The sequence below is a fragment of the Plecotus auritus genome, assembly GCF_963455305.1.
Source record: "Plecotus auritus genome assembly, chromosome: 4".
NCBI classification, from domain to species: Eukaryota; Metazoa; Chordata; class Mammalia; order Chiroptera; family Vespertilionidae; genus Plecotus; species Plecotus auritus.
Window position 1 is genome coordinate 150,055,217 of NC_137775.1, and position 21,695 is coordinate 150,076,911.

Consider the following 21,695-nt stretch of genomic DNA (forward strand, 5'->3'; position numbering starts at 1 on the left):
ATCACAGATATAGTTGAATAATGGTGGAGCAGGCAGTCCAGGCCATACCAGGGTATCTGTCTTCCCTCCATTAGAGAAGAATTGGTCCGTCCACTGCTGCAAACAGTGGCCTCAACCTTAGCCACTCCTGGGGAAGAGCATTCACTCGTCTCCTTCCAGCAGCTCTCCCCCTCGCCCCCTCACCCCTCCTTTCCATTAAATTAAAATACACTCCCTCAGTACTTCCAGGGCCACTTATGAGGGTTTAAAAAATTTTGCCAACAGGGTGATTTTTCTGGGAGGTGCAGTCTTCATTCCTCATCCCCACCCCTTATCCCCGAAGGTCGTAACTGAGAGCTCCCTTTTGTTCTAAGTAGAGAACCTGGTAAAGATGAGGCAGTGTTTCCACATCCCTACCCTGTTATCAAAGTTTAAAAACATAACAGTGTATTACATTCATAATTCCAAGCCGCAGTAAAGCTCCAGAGGAGGAGAAGCCCAGAGTCCTCTGGGTGTTAAGCGGCACCAAGCCCTACGGAGACTGCAGTGGGGATGGCGCTCCTGCGCGTGGCCGTGCCATCCTGCTCATGAGCCCTCAGGAAAGGACAGCACGTGAGGCCCAGCAGCTGGGGTAGATCAGGTGTAAGTTCATGGGACCTGTCGCACTGTACGGGTCAAGGCGTGGCTCCTCTGCACTGGTCAGAGCCCCTGAATGGGTAGCTTTGTGTGGACTCCATGGTGAGTCTGAGTCTGTGCTCTAGACACAAGAAAAGCCCGTCCAGCAGATTTCACCAGACTTCCTTAGCATTGGTCACGTGGCAGAACTCACAGGTGTCCTTACCTATTCAGAATGGGGCACTTCGGCATGAGAGGGCGTTTCAGGAAAGAGATCTCCCCAGAATCTGAGAACAGAGGTTGGTCCAAGGGAGGCCCTCTGAGGCATCAGGTCACGTACAGAGGAAGAACCCAAAGTCCCCAGTGAGTGACAGTAAGTGAGTATGAAGGTTGTAGTGGGCGTAACTGAATGAGTGGAAGGCAGAAGCCTCACGGTTTCATAGCTGCCGGCAGGTAAGGAAGTCGCAAAGTCCAGACGTCGGTGTTTTCTTGGTCGTATGCGTTTGCCCTGTTGTGTATGTCCTGTTTGTTAAGAAAATCTCATCACTCTGCAGAGAACCAGGACCAGATAACATGAGGAACCCCTCTTCCTTTTCTCTTGTGAACCATTTCATTGACAGGCTTCTTTGACTTAAGGATTTCCTTGGAAATATGTGCGTACCATCAAGCAGTCATCTTTCCAAGAACACTCAGCGGATATACCTTAGTGTTAGGCTGCGTGCAGTGCATACAGCTAGGTCGAAATATTTTTGAAAGTTAATTAGAAAAGTGAGGACCGAAGGGAGGGCCATGAGCAGCTGGCACTCTCCCTGGAGCTCCCATCTGCAGGCTCTTGGGTCTTTCCTGTGAGGGCTCCACTGTTCCCTCCGGGCTTGTACGGTATTGAATTGGTTGTGTCCTAGTCTTCCCCGAGTAAGGCCATTCAGTGTGAAATCCAGTTGTGCCTCTTGGGACTTGAGGCCAAATGTGAGGTTTTGTGCCCTGACCTGGGATTGGTTGTTTACTGGCTGGAGAGGAGAGGCCCTGTCCTCGGGCACTGCAGCTCTGGGGCAGCACCATACCCCAGGTCCTGCTCAGACCCAGAGCTAGTTCAGGCAGGGACCCCAAGTTCATGAACTAGCGGTCCGGGGATGAGTGTGCCAAACTATGGTTGGTTTTGAGTGCCGGGAGAGATGCCCCAGCCGCAGGCCAACAAGTCTTCCCCAGGGCGCCTTCCCCAGGGCGCCTTCCCCAGGGCGCCTTCCCCAGGGCGCCTTCCCCAGGGCGCCTTCCCCAGGGCGCCTTCCCCAGGGCGCCTTCCCCAGGGCGCCTTCCCCAGGGCGCCTTCCCCAGGGTGTGGTCATCCAGAAGATGGGTCAGTGCAGTGGCAGCTCATTGAGGAGCGAGTGAGGAGGGCAGTGCCTTGAGACGGGTGGGAGTTGTGCCACAGTCAGATCCACAGCGCCTTTCAGAACAGCACAAGCTAACACAAAATAGAAGTTAGTATGGAAAAAACCAAAAATGGGATTTAACTTATCCTGTTTTGTTTTTAAAACATGGGTAGTTGATCAGCAGAGCAATAGTAGTTGCTGTCTTTATATATTATTACCACGTTATTAAACTCATAGTCCTGAGATTTTGTGTGTGTGTGTGCACGAACCTGGTGGAAATGGGAACAGGTGGCCTCCTCCACACAGGTGTGCTAGGGACAGACAGTGGCCACCCAGGCAGCCAGTTCTCCTTGCCCTCCTCGGAGGGCTGCACAGGGATTAGGTCCCTCCCAGCCCCAGGCGCAGGGTAGAGGGGCTTCTTAGGTTCTAGGTGTTCCTTTGGTTGAGTCAGAAATGAATGACATGATGAGCAGATGTTGGAAATAGCCCCCTTCGGTACTAAGACATGAAGGTCTTTGCTTCAGGAGAGTGGCAGCATCCAGGGGCCAGGTTAGCCTGCTGGTTGAGGGCAGGCTCTGGAGGCAGAGACCTCAGCCTGGATCGAGTCCTCCTCCTCCCACTAGAGGCCGAGCACAGTGTTCTGGCCATCCCTCCCACAGCTTGTGGATGCAAGGGCATGTCTGTCTGCTTCCAGTAGAATAAGGACAGTGCACAGCCCTTCCGTCTTCCAGCAAAGGAGATGCAAGATTACTTCTGGAGCTTTTTTGAACTTTTTGGAAGGGAGAAAAAATTTGGTGTTGAGGCCTTTTAGGAGGCTTTTTTGTTTGATTGAGATCCTTATAAAATGTAGGTCTCTTGTACAAGTAGGAAAACTTGGGTCCAGTCTCTGAAGTGCTTAGTCTGTCATCTGTTGTGTTCTAGGCATTTGAGCTGGCGACAGGAGATTATTTGTTTGAACCGCATTCTGGAGAGGACTATTCCAGAGATGAAGGTGAGTATTGCTGCCTGCCCATACCTTAGTGTGGGGCTCCTGCCCGGGGGTCCTACAGTTCTGGAGAGTATTATATCTTGTTCTGAAATAGAGCTATGTATTAGTTTTTGAACACCAAGTTCAGATGATTTTTTTTTTTTTTAGCTTGAAGCCCCTTCAGTGACAGGGAATGGGCAGAGCCTCCTGGAGAGCCCTTCCTCCTGCTGCCCACAGGCCCCACCCAGCCCAGCCGGCCGGGAGAGGACAGGCTGTACAGAGCCCCGGCCTCTGTGTTCCTTTTGCCCACTGATCCTCTGCTTGTTTTCCTCTCCTGTTTGGGAGCTGAGCTGAAACCCAGGGAATTTGTGCCTGAACCCCATCTGTGAACTTGGCCATCTCTATGCTGAGTTGCTTGCGATGCTGGGTGGCCTGGGATGTGCTGGTATCCATCACCGTTAATGTTCCAGATGGTGCCTGAGGCCTGTCAGTGCCAGAGGCCTCTGCATGGGTGTGCTGCAAACATTGTTGATTTGAATCTATTTCTGAGTTTTTACTAATTTCAGTTTTCTCCCTCTTTTACCCCCTCCTTCCCTTTGCCCCGCCCATTCCCATACCCGTTTTTCTCTCCTTTGTAGACCACATAGCCCACATCATAGAGCTGCTAGGCAGTATCCCAAGGCACTTTGCTCTGTCTGGAAAATACTCTCGGGAATTCTTCAATCGCAGAGGTAGTACCTCTTCTTTTTGAAAAGCGCCACGATGCAGACAGAAACGGAATAGCAGCTACTGGTTTCAGCATTCATGGTGACACAGGCATTTCTTCTAAATTTATAAAGCAGCCGGCAGAATTCAGTGCCGGTTTAAAAGCTAAGAGGAAAACTGCACGTGGCCCAGCTCCTTCGAGGGTCCTGGGCCCAGTGCCTGCACCCAGCCACACGGCGGAGCCAGTGTTTTGTTGCTCAGGTGCTCTGTTTCTGTCTGCGGGTGGTGGCCGTGTCTGCATGCAGTGCTGATTAAACTGTCGTGTGTTTCTGTTTTGCTGGTAATGTTTCCCAATGCAGATCACATAGCATTGATCATTGAACTGCTGGGGAAAATCCCTGGAAAATTCGCTATGTTGGGGAAATACTCCAAGGAGTTTTTCACCAGAAAAGGTAACGGTACTTATGCAACACTAATTTCAGCATAATCCTCTCCCAAAAGGAGAAATTATGCTTTTGCATTTGGACATTGGAGAAAAACCTGGACTTTCACAGCTGGGGAATTCTGCTGAAGAAAGCTCCCAAGAAATAAACATGAGTGAACCCATCTGATCCTGTGGAGTAAGAACTTTGTAAGAGAAAACCTTCCTAAAATCCTTTATCTCCTCCACACCTCTTCTCTCCTGCTCTGAGTACCACTCTGTGTATTAAAGTATTTGTGAGAGGAGTTAAGTGATCGTTAGAAACCAGCTAAACTGATCTTTACGTTTTCCGTGCTGTGCATGGAGCTGGAGTGTTCCTGCACTGGAGCAGCGGTGGCCCAGAGCCTTGCCTTAGTGACCCCCACTGCTGTCCTCTTTGATCTGTCTGAGGTGTCTATGCAGTGGGTACAGGCCTGTGACATCCATTGAGCTCAATTCCTGCAAATCCACTCCTGTTCTCCCACTGCAGGACCTCACACTGTATTGTAAGTGATTTTACTTTAATATTATTGTTCTTATTGATCCTTCCTTGGCATGGCCTTGAACAGCTGTTTCTTTGCCCTGTATAGTCAGTCCCCTTATTAATGATCAATTTTCAAAAACCCCAGGGAATTATTTTTAAAGAGCCCCTCCCCAGTGATATAGTCTTTTGTGTGAGTATAGTTAGTCCTCTTAATTCATGATTTTTCAGCTTAATTTTTTTATTGTTGTTAGAACCTTTGAAATTGGTGTGACGAGAACATGGAGTTATAGAAATTCCTGAAAATCTCAGATACTCTCTGTCCCCTGCCCTAACCTGACTTGTTGCACCAATTTGACATTTTATTTTCCTATGAGATAAAGGAATTCTTGTAGAGTAGTTACCCCTATTTTTTGTTAATTCTCACCCAAGGGTATTTTCCCATTGTTTTTTAGAGAGAGTGGAAGGGAAGGGAGAGACAGAGAGAGAAACATTGATGTGAGAGAGGCACATCGATTGGTTGCCTCCCACAAGCGCCCTGATCAGGGCCGGGGATCGGGGATCGAGCCTGCAACCAAGGTACATGTTCTTGACTGGAATTGAACCCGGGACCCTTCAGTCCGCAGGCTGACGCTCCATCCACTGAGCCAAACCGGCTAGGCTAGAGTAGTGTGCTTTAGGGCTTGCATATGCGGTTCTTTATTATACACTTGGGTGATGTTCAGCTCACCATCCTGTTGTGTTCTATAGGTTTTGTTTCCCTGTTAAATATACAGGAGAACCGAGAACTAACCATGGGAAGATGTTCATCTGCTCCACTTCCTGGAGCACATTGACCACAACCGAGCTTTTCTGGGACCACCCAGTGGGCAACCTGTGATATGTGAAACTAGATGCAGTTATTTTTTTACTGCCTTTTTAAAGAATTGTCAGGGAGAAAGAATTGTCAGGGAAAACGATTTATCAGACAACCGGTATTCATTTTGGTTCTGAGACTCTGGTCTTCAAGTCTGGGCCACAGGAGCGAGATAGAAAGTTCCCCTGCCCACCAGCAGGCTCACACCCAGGCCTCTGAGCAGCCTGAGGCCACCTGTGCTCTGGGTGGTGCTGCCCTGAGGCGCCCGCCTGTCAGGCTCTGCCGCAGGCCTAAGTGTCCTCCAGGCACTGCACTTGCTGAAGACCAGCCCAGCAGCTGCTGCAGGCCTGCACCATCTCCTCACCTGTGTGGGCTGCCTTCCGAAGGCAGGCTGAGGAGTGCTGCCTAGTGAATGGATGTCGGATGGTGGTGGGTTTCAGCTCAGAGCTCCCTGTTCAAGGGTCCTTCATGCTGGAAGCTGGCTTTCAGGTTGGCCTTTGCGTCAGCACCCTGGCACCTGGGATGCTCCTGGTCTGTGCCCTTCCCTGCCTGTGCACAGACAAGTGTAAAGTTCTCCATTGTCATTGTGTGTGCTTTAGGGCTTGCATATGCGGTTCTTTTTGAGGTGCTTGTTTAAAGGTGACCTGCAGAGTTGAAATGCATTTAGCATTCTTGGTGTAAAAACTCATGCTTGTCCCAGGATTTGACTACATAGTCCCCATATGTGGTGTAAAGACTCATAATTCTGGAATACTATAATTTTATGGACAGAATAACATTTCCCTTCACAAATCACTTAATATTTAAGAGACATAATGGAAGTACTTCACTTTTTTTTCCTGAAAAGTTACCTGATAATCTGGGACTGGCAGATAGAGTCCCAGTGCCAAAGCCTTTCCTCGGGAGGAGCCCTCCACAGGCCTTTCCTGGCGGCTTTCTGCGGCTCTGTCAGGGTGACTGCCCTAGGCTGGTGAGGCAGCCGGTGGCAGGGCGCCCATCGAGTAAGTAGCCTCGCTGGTCTCCTGTTTGCACACATATGTGTGAGAGCTGATGATGATAGGAAGGGAGAAAGGCTTAAAAAATGAAGACGATCACCATGAAGTGTCATTAAGTGCCTACTGGCAAAATTTGTTCCAGCAAAACATACCTTGGTATATTTTCCTAAGAGAAAAAAATTGTCAAGGCAAAAAAATTCTAACTTATGTGGGCGCCACTTATGTCTTATTTTATTTTTATAGTAAGTGGTGGCGGTGCAGGTGCTGTTTCTTGTGTGTTATTTGCAGGGCTGGAGCTGTAAGGGGACTGGAGGCCCTGACTCCTCCGACGAGCCTGTACTTACATTTCTGCCAGGGGTAGATCTTCATGTTTGGGAGCTGAGGGTCTGTTTTTAACCTTTGTCAGCTAGTTATAAGACAGCATTTCTTATCATTGAGTTAAATGTGAGAACGTGTACATGTAATCATAGGGCATGGGCGAGTTTATTTCATGTTTTTTGTTATTGCAGTTTTTTGGCATCATGTATTTTTTCCCCATCCACATATTCTTTTTAGAGGCAATTCAGTTATATTGCAACATTATTCTGTCTTCAGTGCCTACTGGTGTTTAGGATTATTCTGCATATTTTCCTGTTATAGGCAGCATATTTGCACATACAGTTTTTTATGTGCGATTTACCTGGTCGTATGTTAGATATTTTAGGCTGTTTGGGAATATTTTTATCAGTTTGTGATACTAGTTAGGTCTGAATAGTTTTCACAGCCTTTAAGCACTGAATTGTTTTCATCACCGTTATGCAGACTTTAAGTCATCTTTGGGGTAATCCATATTTCACTAAAGAGTGTACATACTTTCATGCCTCTTGATGGATTTTTGTTCCTGTAAAAACTGGGATCCTCAGGACTACATGTCTCGGTTGTTCGGCGCAAACAGTGACTCTGGGTAGTTTCATTCATTCCCAAACCTAGAAAGTATTTCTTCTAAGTCAGAATAGATGAGTGTAAATAGAGTCCGTCCCCCCGGTACCAGAGAGCTTGTCTTAGCCTGTTATGTGTGAGCTTTCTCCCCTTGCTTGGATGAGATCAGCAGTCACTATAAAATTAATAGAGCTGCATTATAGAAAATACAGAAAAACACACACACAATCTTATTACAAAGCTGGTGGGGGGGGCACCTGTTTTATATATTTATGGGCACTTTGAAGATCACTCTTGTTTTCACATTCATTCTTTTACTACCAAATATTTTACCATATAATTCCATGTTATTAAGTAGTATTAAATAATATTCATCAAGTAGGTATACCACGGTTGTTGTTTTTAAACACTATTACTGAGCATTTGAAATATTGCAAGTATATATACTTTTGCAGTATGCATATTTGGGAGGTGTGTGTGCCAGGGTTTATTTTCTTAGGCTGGTCCCTAAAACTGGAATTTTGGTTTAAAGGAGATGAACATTCTTGATTGCTCAGACTTTGTCTGAGGGTGGCAGGTCCACTTCCCCTGTATCAATAGACCTGCCCTGCAGACTGGAAGCTCCACTTCGTCCTCAGTCCTCACGAGAGAGCCAGAAGCTGTAAGAAGAACAGATTTTTTTTTAAAAAAAAAATATTTTATTGATATTTTTACAGAGAGGAAGGGAGAGGGATAGAGAGCTAGAAACATTGATGAGAGAGAAACATCGATCAGCTGCCTCCTGCACACCTCCCACTGGGGATGTGCCCGCAACCAAGGTACATGCCCTTGACCGGAATCGAACCCGGGACCCTTCAGTCCGCAGGCCGACGCTCTATCCACTGAGCCAAACCGGTTTCGGCAGAACAGATTTTTTTAAAAAAATATTTTTATTGATTTGAGGGAAGAAGGGAGAGGGAGAGAGAGAGAAACATCAGTGATGAGAGCAAATCATTGATCGGCTACCTCCTGCATGCCCCTCACTGGGGATTGAGCCTGCAACCCAGGCATGTGCCCCGACCGAGAATCAAACTGTGACCTCCTGGTTCATAGGTTGACGCTCAGCCGCTGAGCCATGCCGGCTGTGCTAGATGTTTTTATTCAGAATTCTGTGCACATCATGATTACAACTCTGTAGACATAGCAGCTCATAACAATGTACACTGAAAGAGTATAGATTCGAAGAAAAGGTCCCTGGGTGGGATTACAGTCACTTCTGTGTTTATAATTTTTTAAAAATATATTTTATTGATTTTTTTTTACAGAGAGGAAGGGAGAGTTATAGAGAGTTAGAAACATTGATGAGAGAGAAACATCGATCAGCTGCCTCCTGCACATCCCCTACTGGGGATGTGCCCACAACCAAGGTACATGCCCTTGACCGGAATCGAACCTGGGACCCTTCAGTCCACAGGCTGATGCTCCATCCTCTGAGCCAAACCAGTTAGGGCTGTGTTTATAATTTTTTGAGTTGTTCTTTTATTTTCTTTATGATTAAAGAAAGAGGAAGAGTGTTTCTAAATTGAGTTGAATAAGTGGGTGAAACAGACGAAGTCTTCTAAGACCTCTGTAAGCACAAAACTGGATGTCTGTTAATGCGTATCATGAGAAAATTCACCGCGTTGGTTAAACTGTAAAAGGGGAGAAATTGGCCCTGGCATGAGGTTTGCCCATAGGGTGCCCGCAGGACTCTGGCTTGCTGTGGGCCCGAGAGGGTGTGGGGTGGAGTGCAGCTTGTCTGTGTGCTCGGACGGGCGCCCATGGAGGCCTCTCTACGGGCAGGGGTGGGTATCTGTGAAGATTTCTAACAGGTAGAGAAAACGAGTGAATCATAATGAAAGTTTTCCTAGGGCAGTTGGCTTAAAGATAACTTTTTCTCCTATTATGAAAAAGGCGTTTACAGTTACTGCCCATTTACTAGCTTATTAGTCATTCTGTTATGTCCACGGGGCTGCTCGGGTTTATACTGCAGCCAGCAGTTTGAAAAGAATAACTTCAAGGTTTATAAATGGATGCTCTGATATCTTAGATTTTTCAACAAGTGTGTAGAAAGGAATGGTATTTGATACAGGTTGGCATCTAGAGCTGTGCTGCCTAATAAAGTAGCCACAAGCTACTTACATTTAAACACATTAAAGCTGGAATTCCTTAGCCACACCAACCACATTTCAAGTGCTCAGAAGCCACAGCCAGCCTGCAGCTGTCTACTGGAGTGCAGATGAAGTGCATCGCTACCATCACAGGGCGTTCTTTCAAATAGCACTGTTCTAAAGGGAAAGATGCCTTTTTCTTTTACGTGGTAACATGCGAAATAGTGGCCCATGGAGTTTAAATAGTATGTATCTTAAAGCTTTTTCTAAGCAAATTTGCAAGTTGCAAAAAATACCAAATGGGAGTGGGAGTGCCTCCATCAGTTTTGCAAATGGAAACCTCTTGGGCGCACTCACCAGGCCCTCCTCATTTAAAGAAACCTAGAATTGATGTGAACGAACTAATCCCTGTTAAATTAATGCCTATTCACATTGGCCAAGCTTACTTGTAGATGACACGCTCATGTACACTAATGGTTATTCTTGAGGAGAAAATCTGGCCTCTTCGTTGTTGCATAGTGTGAAGCAGGTAGGTATCTGCTTCATTGGAAAGAACCCGCCTAGACTGACAGTAGGAAATGCACACTTGGAGCTTTCCTGACATGTCCGGTTTCCCCTGCAGGAGAACTGCGGCACATCACCAAGCTGAAGCCCTGGAGCCTCTTTGATGTACTCGTGGAAAAGTATGGGTGGCCCCATGAAGATGCTGCACAGTTTACAGATTTCCTGATTCCGATGTTAGAAATGGTTCCAGAAAAACGAGCCTCAGCTGGCGAATGCCTTCGGCATCCTTGGCTGAATTCTTAGCAGATTCTACAAATAGAGCATTCTGAGATAGCAAATGTTTTCCAGTACATTGGACCTAAACGGTGACTCTCATTCTTTTAACAGGATTACAAGTGAGCTGGCTTCATCCTCAGACCTTTATTTTGCTTTGAGGTACTGTTGTTTGACATTTTGCTTTTGTGCACTGTGATCCTGGGAAGGGTAGTCTTTTATCTTCAGCTTAGTAGCTTACTGACCCACTTTCTTCTGGAAACAATACCACGTGTCTAAGCATTGTTTCTTGTGTGACATTCAAATGTCAGTTTGTTTTTTGAAAGAAAAATACTTTCCCCCTTGTGTTTTGGCAGGTTTTGTAACTATTTATGAAGAAATATTTTAGCTGAATACTATATAATTTACAGTCTTAAGAAATTATCAAGTTGGAACCAAGAAATAGCAAGGAAATGTACAATTTTATCTTCTGGCAAAGGGACATCATTCCTGTATTATAGTGTATGTAAATGCACCCTGTAAATGTTAATTTCCATTAAATATAGGATGGGAACTCCAATTTCAGAAAAGTTACCAGGTCTTGAGTGCTTTGTAGCCTAAGTTGCATGTAGTGGACTTAGCTCCAGGGAGTTGTACAAACTTCATTCCATAACAGTCCTTTTTCTGTGGATTTTAAACAGAGTGGCTCTGGGTTATGTCATTCCCTATACGGCACCTAAAGAGAGAAAAAACATACTTCCCATTCTAAAGTACGTTTTATAGTTTAGCATTCCTTTTCCTATTTTTGCATATATTAAAAGTACTTTTAAGAAAAAAGCAGCAATTTCCCTTTTAAAATGTGATGGCCTGGTACCATGTGGTGTTGCCTCCTTCAAACACTGTAAGTTAAAGTCTACGTAGATTAAACTGGACAAGAGAAACATGTTCAGTGTGTGAAATGAAAAATATATATTTTTGGAAAATCTTGCTCGTGTTTGTCTACAACCAAGGTATGGTATATGCAGTTTGCAGTGTAATGGGCAGAATACCAACAACTCAGAGGTACAGTGATCACGTTCATTCTGTAGGCATTTTTTATGTGTGACTACATCAAATTTTATTAGTTTTATTGTCTTTTTGTGCATTGAAGTTGAGAAAATGATTTTCCCTTTGCAGGTTGCACAGTTTTATCAATTCCTTAAAATTGTAGAATCTGGAACACAAACCATAGTAGGCAATACAATTAATTTTAGGATGTAATATATGAGGTCTATTTAGCCTCTTTTAGAAGTCGGTGGATTGAATGCCAGTTTTTTTAATTTTACATTTAAGGTGCCTCCTTTTTCTTGACTTTGTCTATTAATATTTATCCATATGCCTTTGCAATAACTAGATTGTGAAAAGAGAACAAGTGTTGTAACAATAATCCATTGTTTGAGGTGCTTGCAGTTGTTTTAAAAATTAAAGTGTTTTTGGTTCTTGGCCCCCCCCCCCCCCCCTCAAGACAACGCCTTGGTCATTGGCCTATATTTGAATCCATAGAATGAACAAACATTTGCTATCCTTTTAGTGTAGTGTACCCAAAACTAAAGTAAATATCAACATTCCTATTGTAGGAAATGTAGTTCTATAACATGAATTAAGGCTTTGTACAAGGAAGTCACTCATTGTTTTGTAAGGGTACAGAATATGGATTTAGAGCAGATGCTGCAGTATGGATTTAATACCTAGGATCTTAATGATCCCTTTTCATTTATGTTTAATGAAAAACATTACTTATACTTTGAGTATTACAAATTCTCTTTCAACAGTGTTCACTGTGAGGGAACAATACATATAATCCTCTTTGGAGTGAGCATTATATCACCTATTACTGTGAGGTGGAACATCCTGTTCATTTATGAAATGTGCTTGTACGTTTTTCTAATGAGGCTATAGGTTATCAGATAGCTTCTGTGACAGATGGTGGCTGTAGACCAGCGATGCTATCCAACATTTCATAGGAACCATAATTTTTATCAGGGCTATAGCACACTTGAATGAAATTTATCTAATGCAGTTTTGGCTGTTAGAAAATTAACTAGTTTATGAATTTTGGAAGGATCTGTCCCTCATGATAAAATAGTCTACCTAGTTTACAATGTAAAAAACAATTATTCTTGCCCTGGCCAGGTTTGTTCAGTTGGTTGGAGCATTGTCCTGTACATCAAAAGGTTGCAGGTTTGATTCCTGGTCAGGGCACATACCTAGGTGTGGGTGTGATCCCCAGTCAGGGCACGTACAGGAAGTAACAGATGGATGTTTCTCTCGCATCAATGTTTCTCTCTCCCCCTCCCTTTCTCTCTCTCTCTGAAATCAGTGGAAACACATCTTCAAGTGAAGATTTTAAAAAAATGAAACAATTGCTCTATAAAGAATATCCATTTGTTTTAGGTATAGCGTGGTTTTTAGCAGATTCTTGGTGACTTAATGATAATGCATATAAGCTAAAGAACTGCCGGTAATGCAAAACACTATAGCCAGTGATTTTAGTTGAATGTTCTATCTTTTCCTCTAGTCCATGTAAAGTCTTCATGGAAAAATGACAAGCAGTGGATTATAGCAGATTCAGAAGCTGGCTGTCTGGAAATTAGAACTTCCCAAAGGCAGAGAAAAGGTCAATATAAGAGCTTCAAAAAAGCATACATTTTTAAAGGTGAAAACTGATTTACTAACTTGCTTCTTCCTGTACCTGGATCATCTGCATCTAGTTAACATAACTACTGGTTTCTGCTGGGGTAGAGAGCTTCAGTTTATATCTACAGTTGAAATTAATTCCTAAATTCCACCTTTTTCTTCCATTAATTTTTTTAACTTTAATGAAATTATGGTAAAGTATTTTGAGAGTGTATGCATCCTTCATTATCAAATCAAATAATTATATAAGATTCTGCAGTTAACAAAAAAGATTCTATATACATTATTTATTTAGTAGGCAATCCATAAGGAATTAAAAATCCTTTAAAGAGATGAAGATGTTTCATTATGCTTAGTTAACTTTGTTCTAGTGTTTGAAACTGTCGGGTTGGATAATGTGAAGCCATTTTTTTCTTGGAAAAGTGTTTCTTTGGTCAAGTAGAATTTTTTTCCATAAAGGGAAGGGTGGTAAAGTTGACCCAAGTTCTCCTAAAGCTTGAAGCTGATTAGGATCTCTAAATGCAGCTGTGTTAATATACTATCATTAGCTATTTTCAAAAGGAAATGGAAATTAAAAGTGTATAACATGACTTACAGTATTGCCAAATCTTAGTCATTTTAGTCTGTTCATTTTTTTCTTCAATGCACAGAATTTGTATACTGTGCCAAATTATGTCAAGTAATTGGATGATGAAAAAAGTGTTGACAAACAGTGTCATTACTATTGGTTGTACTTAATTAATCCCCTGAAAGGTAGAGAACAAAAGAATAAGCATTTTTTATTTTTCCAAAATAACTAGCATTTTATATTTCTGCAGTAAAATGTTCACTTTGAGAGAACTAAGAATAATGCCTTTTTCCTTTAAATTTTGTACACCCCCAAAATTTTCCTATTTTCTAAAATTCCAAAACAAGATAGTAAATGTTCAATTAAGGTTTTTCAAACAATTCTGATTAATCAATAGGACATTTCAGTCTTGTTTTAAAATGTACAAGTTAGATGTTCCTGTGTGTTTAGGCAAATATTCAATATTGTGAAACAGTTGTAAATTATAGTCTACTAGAGGCCCGGTGCAGTTGGTGCACTGGGGGTGGGGGAGTCCCTCAGCCCAGCCTGCGCCCTCTCGCAGTCCTGGAGCCCTCAGGAAGCGGGCCTTAGCTGGCAGTTGGACATCCTTAGCGCTGTGGGGGAAGCAGGAGAGGCTCCCGCCAGCCACCGCTGCTGTGCTCGCCAGCTGTGAGCCCGGCTTCTGGCTGAGCAGTGCTTCCTCTGTGGGAGCGCACTGACCACCAGGGGGCAGCTCTTGCATTGAGCATCTGCCCCCTGGTGGTCAGTGTGCATCATAGCGACTGGTCATTCCAATGTTTGGTTGATTTGCATATTAGCCTTTTATTATATAGGATAAGGGTATCTGTGCAATGGTATGGGTTCTGTCTGTGTGAGGTCAGATATAGTGTACAGAGCATTTACATAACCTAGTTTCCTGTTGCTCCTGCTCCTGAACACTGACCAGCAGAAGCATTACAGGAACAACCCTCACGGCTTCTTGACGCTTGCTGCAGTCCACCTGAGGTAGTAGTTGCTAAGGAAAATGGAAGGCTCCTTATTAACTATATAAAAATAAATAAAACTTTTGTAAGAGCACTTGCTTAAACAGACCCCAATCTCAGAAGTCGTACAGGACAATTTGGTAAAACTGACATAATTGTGATTTATTAACATGAATTAAAATGCCCAACCAGTGCTTCAATGTGACAGTATATTTAAAATAAAAAAAGAAATTAAAGGCCATATACTGTACTACTTTCACAAAGATCACACAGTTTTGCAAAGACTTGTAATATGTACAATGCTATATATCAAATGAGAAAAGCTGTAAGCAATTATATATGCAAAAGAAATGCAGTATTTACAGTTTGTCAGGAGACATTAAAAAATCATCTATACATTAAATTACATTTTGCTTGCAAATAACCAATAAAACAAAATGAGCCATGTCCACATCAAACTATAAAAATCTGTATTGCATTTTTTATATCTAAGATGCACTCACAGAACTGCTGACAGGGAAAAAAAAGAAAAGAAAATCCTCATAGTGCCATTGCTTAGCTCTGTACTTAATGCCTATGTATAAAATAATATAGAAAACATTCACTAAATGAATTTAACTGCAACAATAAAATTTAAAGATTATGTAGCATTAACTCTGCCAGAAAAACAGCTGGAATGTTCCACTTACAAAATAAATGTAACTAATACTGGCTTAATAGCACATTTTTAAAGGAATTTTTGAAAAGCAAAAATGGGAACGATACAATGAAAGAGCACTGGTGTTTTTTTGTTTGCTTTTTAATACAAAGTTTCATGTACAAGCTTTAAAAAGTACCTTAACAGGTACATATGAAATATACAGTTTATCTTACAGAACATTTTAAAAAATGTTTTGGGAGTCCATTTTAATGCCACCCTGAACCATGGTAATTGTTCTGAAATGTTGGTGGCACCTGTGCTCTGTGAATTGGAATCTGTCCAGGCACTGGAGATGCCTGCTGAGGTCCTTGAACCCCGTGTGGCAGAGCCACAGAGCCAGGATGAGGACAGAACCCTGAAGCAGGTGTTGGAATACTGTTTGGTCCTTGGGGCTGGAGATGAGGACCTGCGACTGGTAATGGACAATGTGGCCCTGTTCCAGAAGGCTGGTGTTGGGCTCCCGGTCCCAGAGCGGTGTGATGTGTAGCTTGTGAGGGATATGGTGGTACAGCTGGATGAGCACTTGAAGGAAAAAGTGGAGGTCCTTGATGAGGTGGATGGTGTAAGGCTTGAGCTGATGTGTTGTGATGCCCAGAAGCCAAAACACTGGAAGGTGGAGGAGGAGGTGGTGGTGGGGGCGGTGCTGAATTTACAACATGCTGGTGTTGTGCTTGTAGACCTTGGAGTCCTGTGGAAGGATGGGGCGGTGGATGGTGATGAGGGGCAGGACCAGGAGGTGGAGGGGGTGGTGGCAAATGGTGTCCAACAGTTTGAGCATGAATATGCGACCCAGGGGTGACAGCGTGAACAGGTCCTACTACATGTGCCACAGAGTGTTGCTGATGGGAACTTGGCTGTTGTACAAGATGTGGTCCTGGAGCAGGTGGTGGTGGAGGAGGGGGTGGGACGACAGTAGCAGAAGTTGGATGATGAATAGTAGGGTTCTGAGAAGGCAAAAAATGCCCTGGAGTAACATGGTGTCCTGGAACTGTTTGCTGGCTTGTGGTGCCAGGAAGTGCTTGATTTGGTCCTGATGTAAACACAGTTTGTTGGGAAAGACTACCTTTAAGCTGATTATAATTCTGAAAGTTTGCAGAGGGCTGCTGGTTTTGATAATAAGACGAAGAAGAAGGAGGCGGAGGGGGTGGAGGGGGTGGTGCCGCACTGTTCAGACTTTGTTGGTTAAACTGACTGTATGTTGCCGAAGATTGTCCTGAGGGTGTCTGTGTAAATAACGCTCCAGGAGGTGCCTGCTGAGTACTGGCCTGAAGGTTCTGTGCTGCTGGGTAAAAGTTTCTCTGAGGTTCTCGCTGAGGTGTTCCAACTTGAGGTGACTGTGAGTGGTGAGGCCTGTAGGGAGACCCTAACTGCTGTGAAGGAGGCTTTGGTGAAAGATAGCCATGCTGGACAGGCGTGTGAGGCGTTGACGACTTGGGAGGATTTTCTATGTGAGGTGATGGAGGACAGTGTAACTTCACTGGTGCAGGAGGCAGCTTTTGTGAGAGTTGCTCAGATGAGTTACGACCGAGTGGCTGAGGAGGAGGATTCTTTGAAAGTGCTTGGGGGTTATTTAATAGCTGTTTTTGTTGGAGTTCTGTTTTCAGGTGAACACCATTCTCAGCTTCTGACACACTACCTGTTGCCTCCCACTGGGAATCTGGTTTTGTGGGTATTTTCCCATGTTGTTGAACAGGAATTATAGGTCCTGGTGAGTTCGGCTATGAAAAGAAAAACAAAATCATATAAACTATAAATATAAGAAACACACACACACACGTATATAGGCTTGCTATATTGGTATTTAATGCTATCTAAATATTTAATGCTATTTAAAAAAGAGGTAGGGAATAACATTGGTTTGAGGACTCAATTTTAAACTGAATCCCTTCAATTTTTATTGAAGACAAGTTAAGGAAATAATGATCTTTAAATTTAATCTGCTTTTCCCCTAAGGCTTAAGGGCCTAAGCAATGACACCTGTTTTTTAGCCCCATTCTGAAAGAACTCTAATCACACTTAGCAAGTTTCAATTCCATGATTGAAATTTCTACACCCAATCTAATGATAAATAGGTTTGGGTAAATAAAGTTGCTCCCCCAAAACCATTCTGGTTGTAACACCTTTTACATTGCTCAAATATAAATAATCCAAGTTCAAAACTACTTAAATAATAAGGACAAAGAAAAAGGAAATCAATTTCAGATTCCTCATTTTTAGTTTCCAAAGTTACTGCCTCATTAGATTATCACATCTATGAATTTCCTAGATACCAATAGAATAGGGGTAGAACTCTTAGAGAAAATGTAAGCTACTGTAGTGCATTTAGCACATTAGACAGTTTGGTCAAATTTTGACAGGAAAAGTGTCCAGAAATCAAAACTGGTATTTGATATAGCAGGAAAATCTCTGTGCACATTACCATGCACTTTTCTGAATGGCCATGTTCGAAGGTCAACATTATTACCTTGCTCATTTTTGAAGGGCTTTTACAAGCATTTTGAGAAGTATCTGGGGATGGACATTCATTTGTAGTCATGGGTTCTAGATTTTCAGGATCAGGATCTATAATGCAGAAGAAACATATAGTAAGTGCAAAATTCCACTATATATGTTGTCTTTTACTAACCTTCCAAAGTAATGTGCATTCTACTATTCAAACCAACTTTTTATAAAGGCTCTTTTCTCTCTGAATGAAAAAGGTATGATAGGTCATCTGCTTACTGACCTTCCATAAGTTCACTGAAAGAAGGGACTGGGCCCTTGGGTTGCAACTGGGGAATGTGATTTGAATGAGATGGAGGTGAAGACGGAACATGACTCGGTGAACATGGGACACATGGTGATTCTCCCCCTAGAGATGAAGCAGAAGCAGACCCAAAGAGAACATTAGAACTGCAAAGAACAAGGGGGTGCAGAGTGATTAGCTGACTCCACTTTTTGGCAAAGGAACAAGCTCACTTACCAATATCTTTATCTTTTCGGTGATCACTGAGAAGTAAAGCTCTCTGGTAACTCCTTTCTCTCACCTGCTCCACTGAAGTTGAGGCAGTCCTTTCAAATAAAATCATATCATCAATTCAAAGAAACTACTGCTAGCCAGATTTTTCTTTGTCCCTTAATGGTCAAATATGTCCTCTCAGAGCAAGTCTTTGATCTTTTAGGAAACCACTTTGGTATTAAGCTTTGGAAACAGCTTTGTTTTTCCTTTCTTTTCCTTACAGCTTTCAAAACAGATTTTTATTCTCATCTCTTTGAAATACTCAATTGGACTCCATTCCTTTGTCTTAAGCAGTTTCTTGGTGAAAATGAGGGGGGAGTTGGAGGGTCGTGTATTAACATTCAGAATGTCACTTCAGATTACCAAAGGTACCAAACACACCCTTTACAATTTACCTTGTGTCCAGATTGTAAGGTTAGCAGGAAGCTCTCTGGGGCAAGGGGACCAAGGAGCAATGTCAATGTGGCCTCCTGCCCTTTGCCAAGACCCATCCTATTTCCAGCTGCTTATCCTACTGAATAGTTGATGATTCTTTCCAGGTAACTGGTAAAGAAATTGGAGGATGTTGGCTATGATAGAGGTTCTTTGGAGAGGAATATTTATGTGAAAACTATCAAGGAGTAACCACAATGGACCTTTTAACAACACAGGCAAATATATAGCTGGCTTACAACTCATTAGCACAGAGGATCTTTGAAAAGTTATGTCCACAAACCTCTATCGCTTAGCCTTGGGAGAACAACAACAAAAAGGAAGACAATTCATTAACAAAACCTTGTTCTTATCAGGATAGCAGACTTCAACTCTTTACAAATAACAAAGACTATTTTCATTATAAGGTATACTACTTGTAGTTATAAAGTTACTAATTAGGTTTTTAAACAGGCTTACCATTGAACTGGCTCATTCTTCTCGGTGGCAGAAACTTCCTTAACAGGACAGTTATTGCTGGTTTCTTCCGAAGAAGCATTATAACCTGTAGCTGGTGTTGGTAAAGGTAGGCCAGCAGTGCTTTCTACCGACTCCCCGTTTTCACTCCTGTTGCCACACCCATCACCATTATTGCTCAAGTTTCCACTTGCATGAAGAGATACACTAACCAGTGGGAAGTGTTCTGTTTTAGAGCCACTTTTCCTCGCTTCACGTTGTCTTTTACGGTATTCTAATAAAGAAACCTTAAGAAAGGTAAGGAAAAGCAAATCTTTTATTCTTGTTTTATACGTCAGAATCCATCTATTCTTTCTTTCTAAAGAGAATTACTATATTTATATTAGGAAAATTATGTAAAATAATTTGATTCTGAACAAATAATAATTACCAAATGCCTACTATATACTAGGCATTGTATTTAATGATTTACATACATTATCTCATTTAATCCTCACAACAACCCTATGAAATAGGTATATTATCATCCCCATTTTACAGATGAGGAAATTGAGTAACTCACTCACTCAAGGTCACACAGCTGGTGAGTGTTGGAGCCGGGATTCGAACCTAGGTCTTACTTGAAAGCCCGTGCTCTTTCCACTATACTACATTGCTTCCCACAAAGTTGCCAACTGGATTCTGTTATAAAAATTAAAAGCACACATCACTAAAATTCTTTGACTTATAAAGCAATAAGCCTATTAACAAATATAATAAGTGTTGTAGTTTCTCCCATTCCTCTGAAATAAGGCATTCTAATTGTCTTGCTATGCCAAATGAATAATGGTGGTAAATCAGATAATTTATTATTTATATAATGCTTTTTAAAATACAAATACTGAGGAAAGAGGCATTTCTATGTAAGGCTACCTATTCTATATAAAATAAGGGTAGTACCAAATATACAACTTTGTTTTTTTGGTTGGGAAGTGGTTATTTTTAAAAGTTACTCTTTTGGTGAAAATAATCACCTTGAGGTTTTAATCTCTGAAACCATGCTTCTTATAAGAATTTTCTATATGACTAGAGTGTTTTACTTCTCTGTCAACATTTTCTAATTAACTTGGCATTTACAAAAGGTTTGAAAATGTACATATCAAATATTAAACTTGAATACCTATATGAATGCCTTACATATAATACATACTATACCTACTAATTACCCTCAGGAGTATGAAAAAAACACTATTAAAAGGTCTATAAATCTTTAAAATTGTAACCTTTTTCTTTTGTGGTGGATTCTGGGGTGTGCAACTTCCGTCGATCAAATTGTCATTAATAGTCCGTCCGAAACCAGATACAAGCCCATCTTCTGAAGTGCAAAACACAGGTGTTTTCATAAACATGCCTCTAGTATCATCTTGCATCAGGCATTTTGACTCACTTATTCGGAAGCCTCCTCCAACCTCCAACTGATGAGAGGGTGTCAGGTCCCTCAAGTTAGAGTTTACTGAGAAGTTAACACCTGTTCTGTCAGGACTCTTTACCCAGGAAGAATATATTGTGCCCCGTCCAGAGTGAGTACATTCCAGTTGGCTGTTAGAATCAGTCCTGTCATGTGTAGGTGTTTCCATGCTTTTATGCAAGGCAGTTTGCTCGACGGCATCGAGTCCCAGGTGAAGGTCTGCGGCAGAGTCCTTTTCTCCAGGGCACTGCCTGTTGATTTCATTCCTACTTCTAGGGCTGGTATAACCAATAGTCTTTATTTCTTGCAGACCCAGTTCAGTTAAATTAGAATTTCTAAAAGGCCCCAATGTTAACATGGTTGAAGATCTTTCATATCCCTGTTTAAAGAATAAATACAAAATTACACAACCACATCTTGAGACTAATTTTTAAGTCTACTAATAATTGTTAAAGCAAAATAATGATACTAGGAAAAAGTCACCAATTTAAATAACCTTTTTGAATATTTGAATAATCCCTTACCTCTTGACTGTAAGTGCGTCTCTTAATTTCTGGAGAACTTTCTGGGGAAGAAATATTCTATATAAAAAATAATTAGAATTGAAAATTAAAATATATAACTAAATCCATGGTATTTATAGAATGAAAACTTAAAATGAGAAATTACACAGAGTTTGGTTTTAAACTGTCTTTTTTTATTTCCATTTCTCATATAGGATCATTTGCTTTAAGGTTAATCTGATATATAGTCATTTAGTATGACTCATAAAGATGAAGGTTATGCTCATTTAAATAAAAAGTTTAAATTTATATAAATGCATGTTCCAAATTTTATTTTAGTTTCTTAAAAACTTCTAAGTAAACCAGATACTAAAGGGGGAAAAGAAAAGCTATTACAGTAACGCCATCCCCATGAGGGTTTTTTTTTTTTTGCATTTAAATTTCTCACCTCAAAGTGCATGGTATTTCCTGGTGTGCCAGGAGTTACTGGAGTAACTGGTGAATATATGGGCTTATAACCATTTCTACAAGCTTCATCATCTGATTTTATTCGTGGAGGAGTGGCAAATGATGGGTCCGTAGAAGTAATATCTATGTGAGTTGGTGTAGCATATGGTGAAGGAGTAGGTGTGGAGGTTTCTGAGTAAGCAGAATCTAGCAACTGATAAAGTCTTCGTTTTTTTAGTGGTGTCGTTAAATCT

The 21,695-nt window shown here is 42.0% G+C and overlaps 2 protein-coding genes across 13 annotated transcripts in view; one reads left to right on the plus strand and one right to left on the minus strand.

Moving 5' to 3' along the window:
• Nucleotides 1-11,216, plus strand: part of SRPK2 (SRSF protein kinase 2) — a 243,735-nt gene extending 232,519 nt beyond the window's left edge. For all 7 annotated transcript variants that reach the window (XM_080665912.1, XM_080665917.1, XM_080665918.1 and 4 more), the window contains 3 exons: nt 2,886-2,955; nt 3,570-3,662; nt 10,098-11,216. In XM_080665912.1, coding sequence (XP_080522038.1) covers nt 2,886-2,955; nt 3,570-3,662; nt 10,098-10,282 — 348 coding nt within the window. In that variant the 3' untranslated portion in view covers nt 10,283-11,216. The remainder of the gene's footprint in view (nt 1-2,885; nt 2,956-3,569; nt 3,663-10,097) is intronic.
• A 3,333-nt stretch (nt 11,217-14,549) lies between these two features.
• Nucleotides 14,550-21,695, minus strand: part of KMT2E (lysine methyltransferase 2E (inactive)) — a 102,018-nt gene continuing 94,872 nt past the window's right edge. For 4 of the 6 annotated variants that reach the window (XM_080665908.1, XM_080665906.1, XM_080665909.1 and 1 more), the window contains 8 exons: nt 21,443-21,693; nt 21,016-21,072; nt 20,307-20,870; nt 19,048-19,331; nt 18,121-18,209; nt 17,884-18,009; nt 17,623-17,720; nt 14,550-16,876 (listed from right to left, as the gene is read on the minus strand). In XM_080665908.1, the coding sequence (XP_080522034.1) occupies nt 15,365-16,876; nt 17,623-17,720; nt 17,884-18,009; nt 18,121-18,209; nt 19,048-19,331; nt 20,307-20,870; nt 21,016-21,072; nt 21,443-21,693 (2,981 nt within the window). In that variant the 3' untranslated portion in view covers nt 14,550-15,364. The remainder of the gene's footprint in view (nt 16,877-17,622; nt 17,721-17,883; nt 18,010-18,120; nt 18,210-19,047; nt 19,332-20,306; nt 20,871-21,015; nt 21,073-21,442; nt 21,694-21,695) is intronic. The other 2 variants (XM_080665911.1, XM_080665910.1) reach the window with 1 other exon arrangement.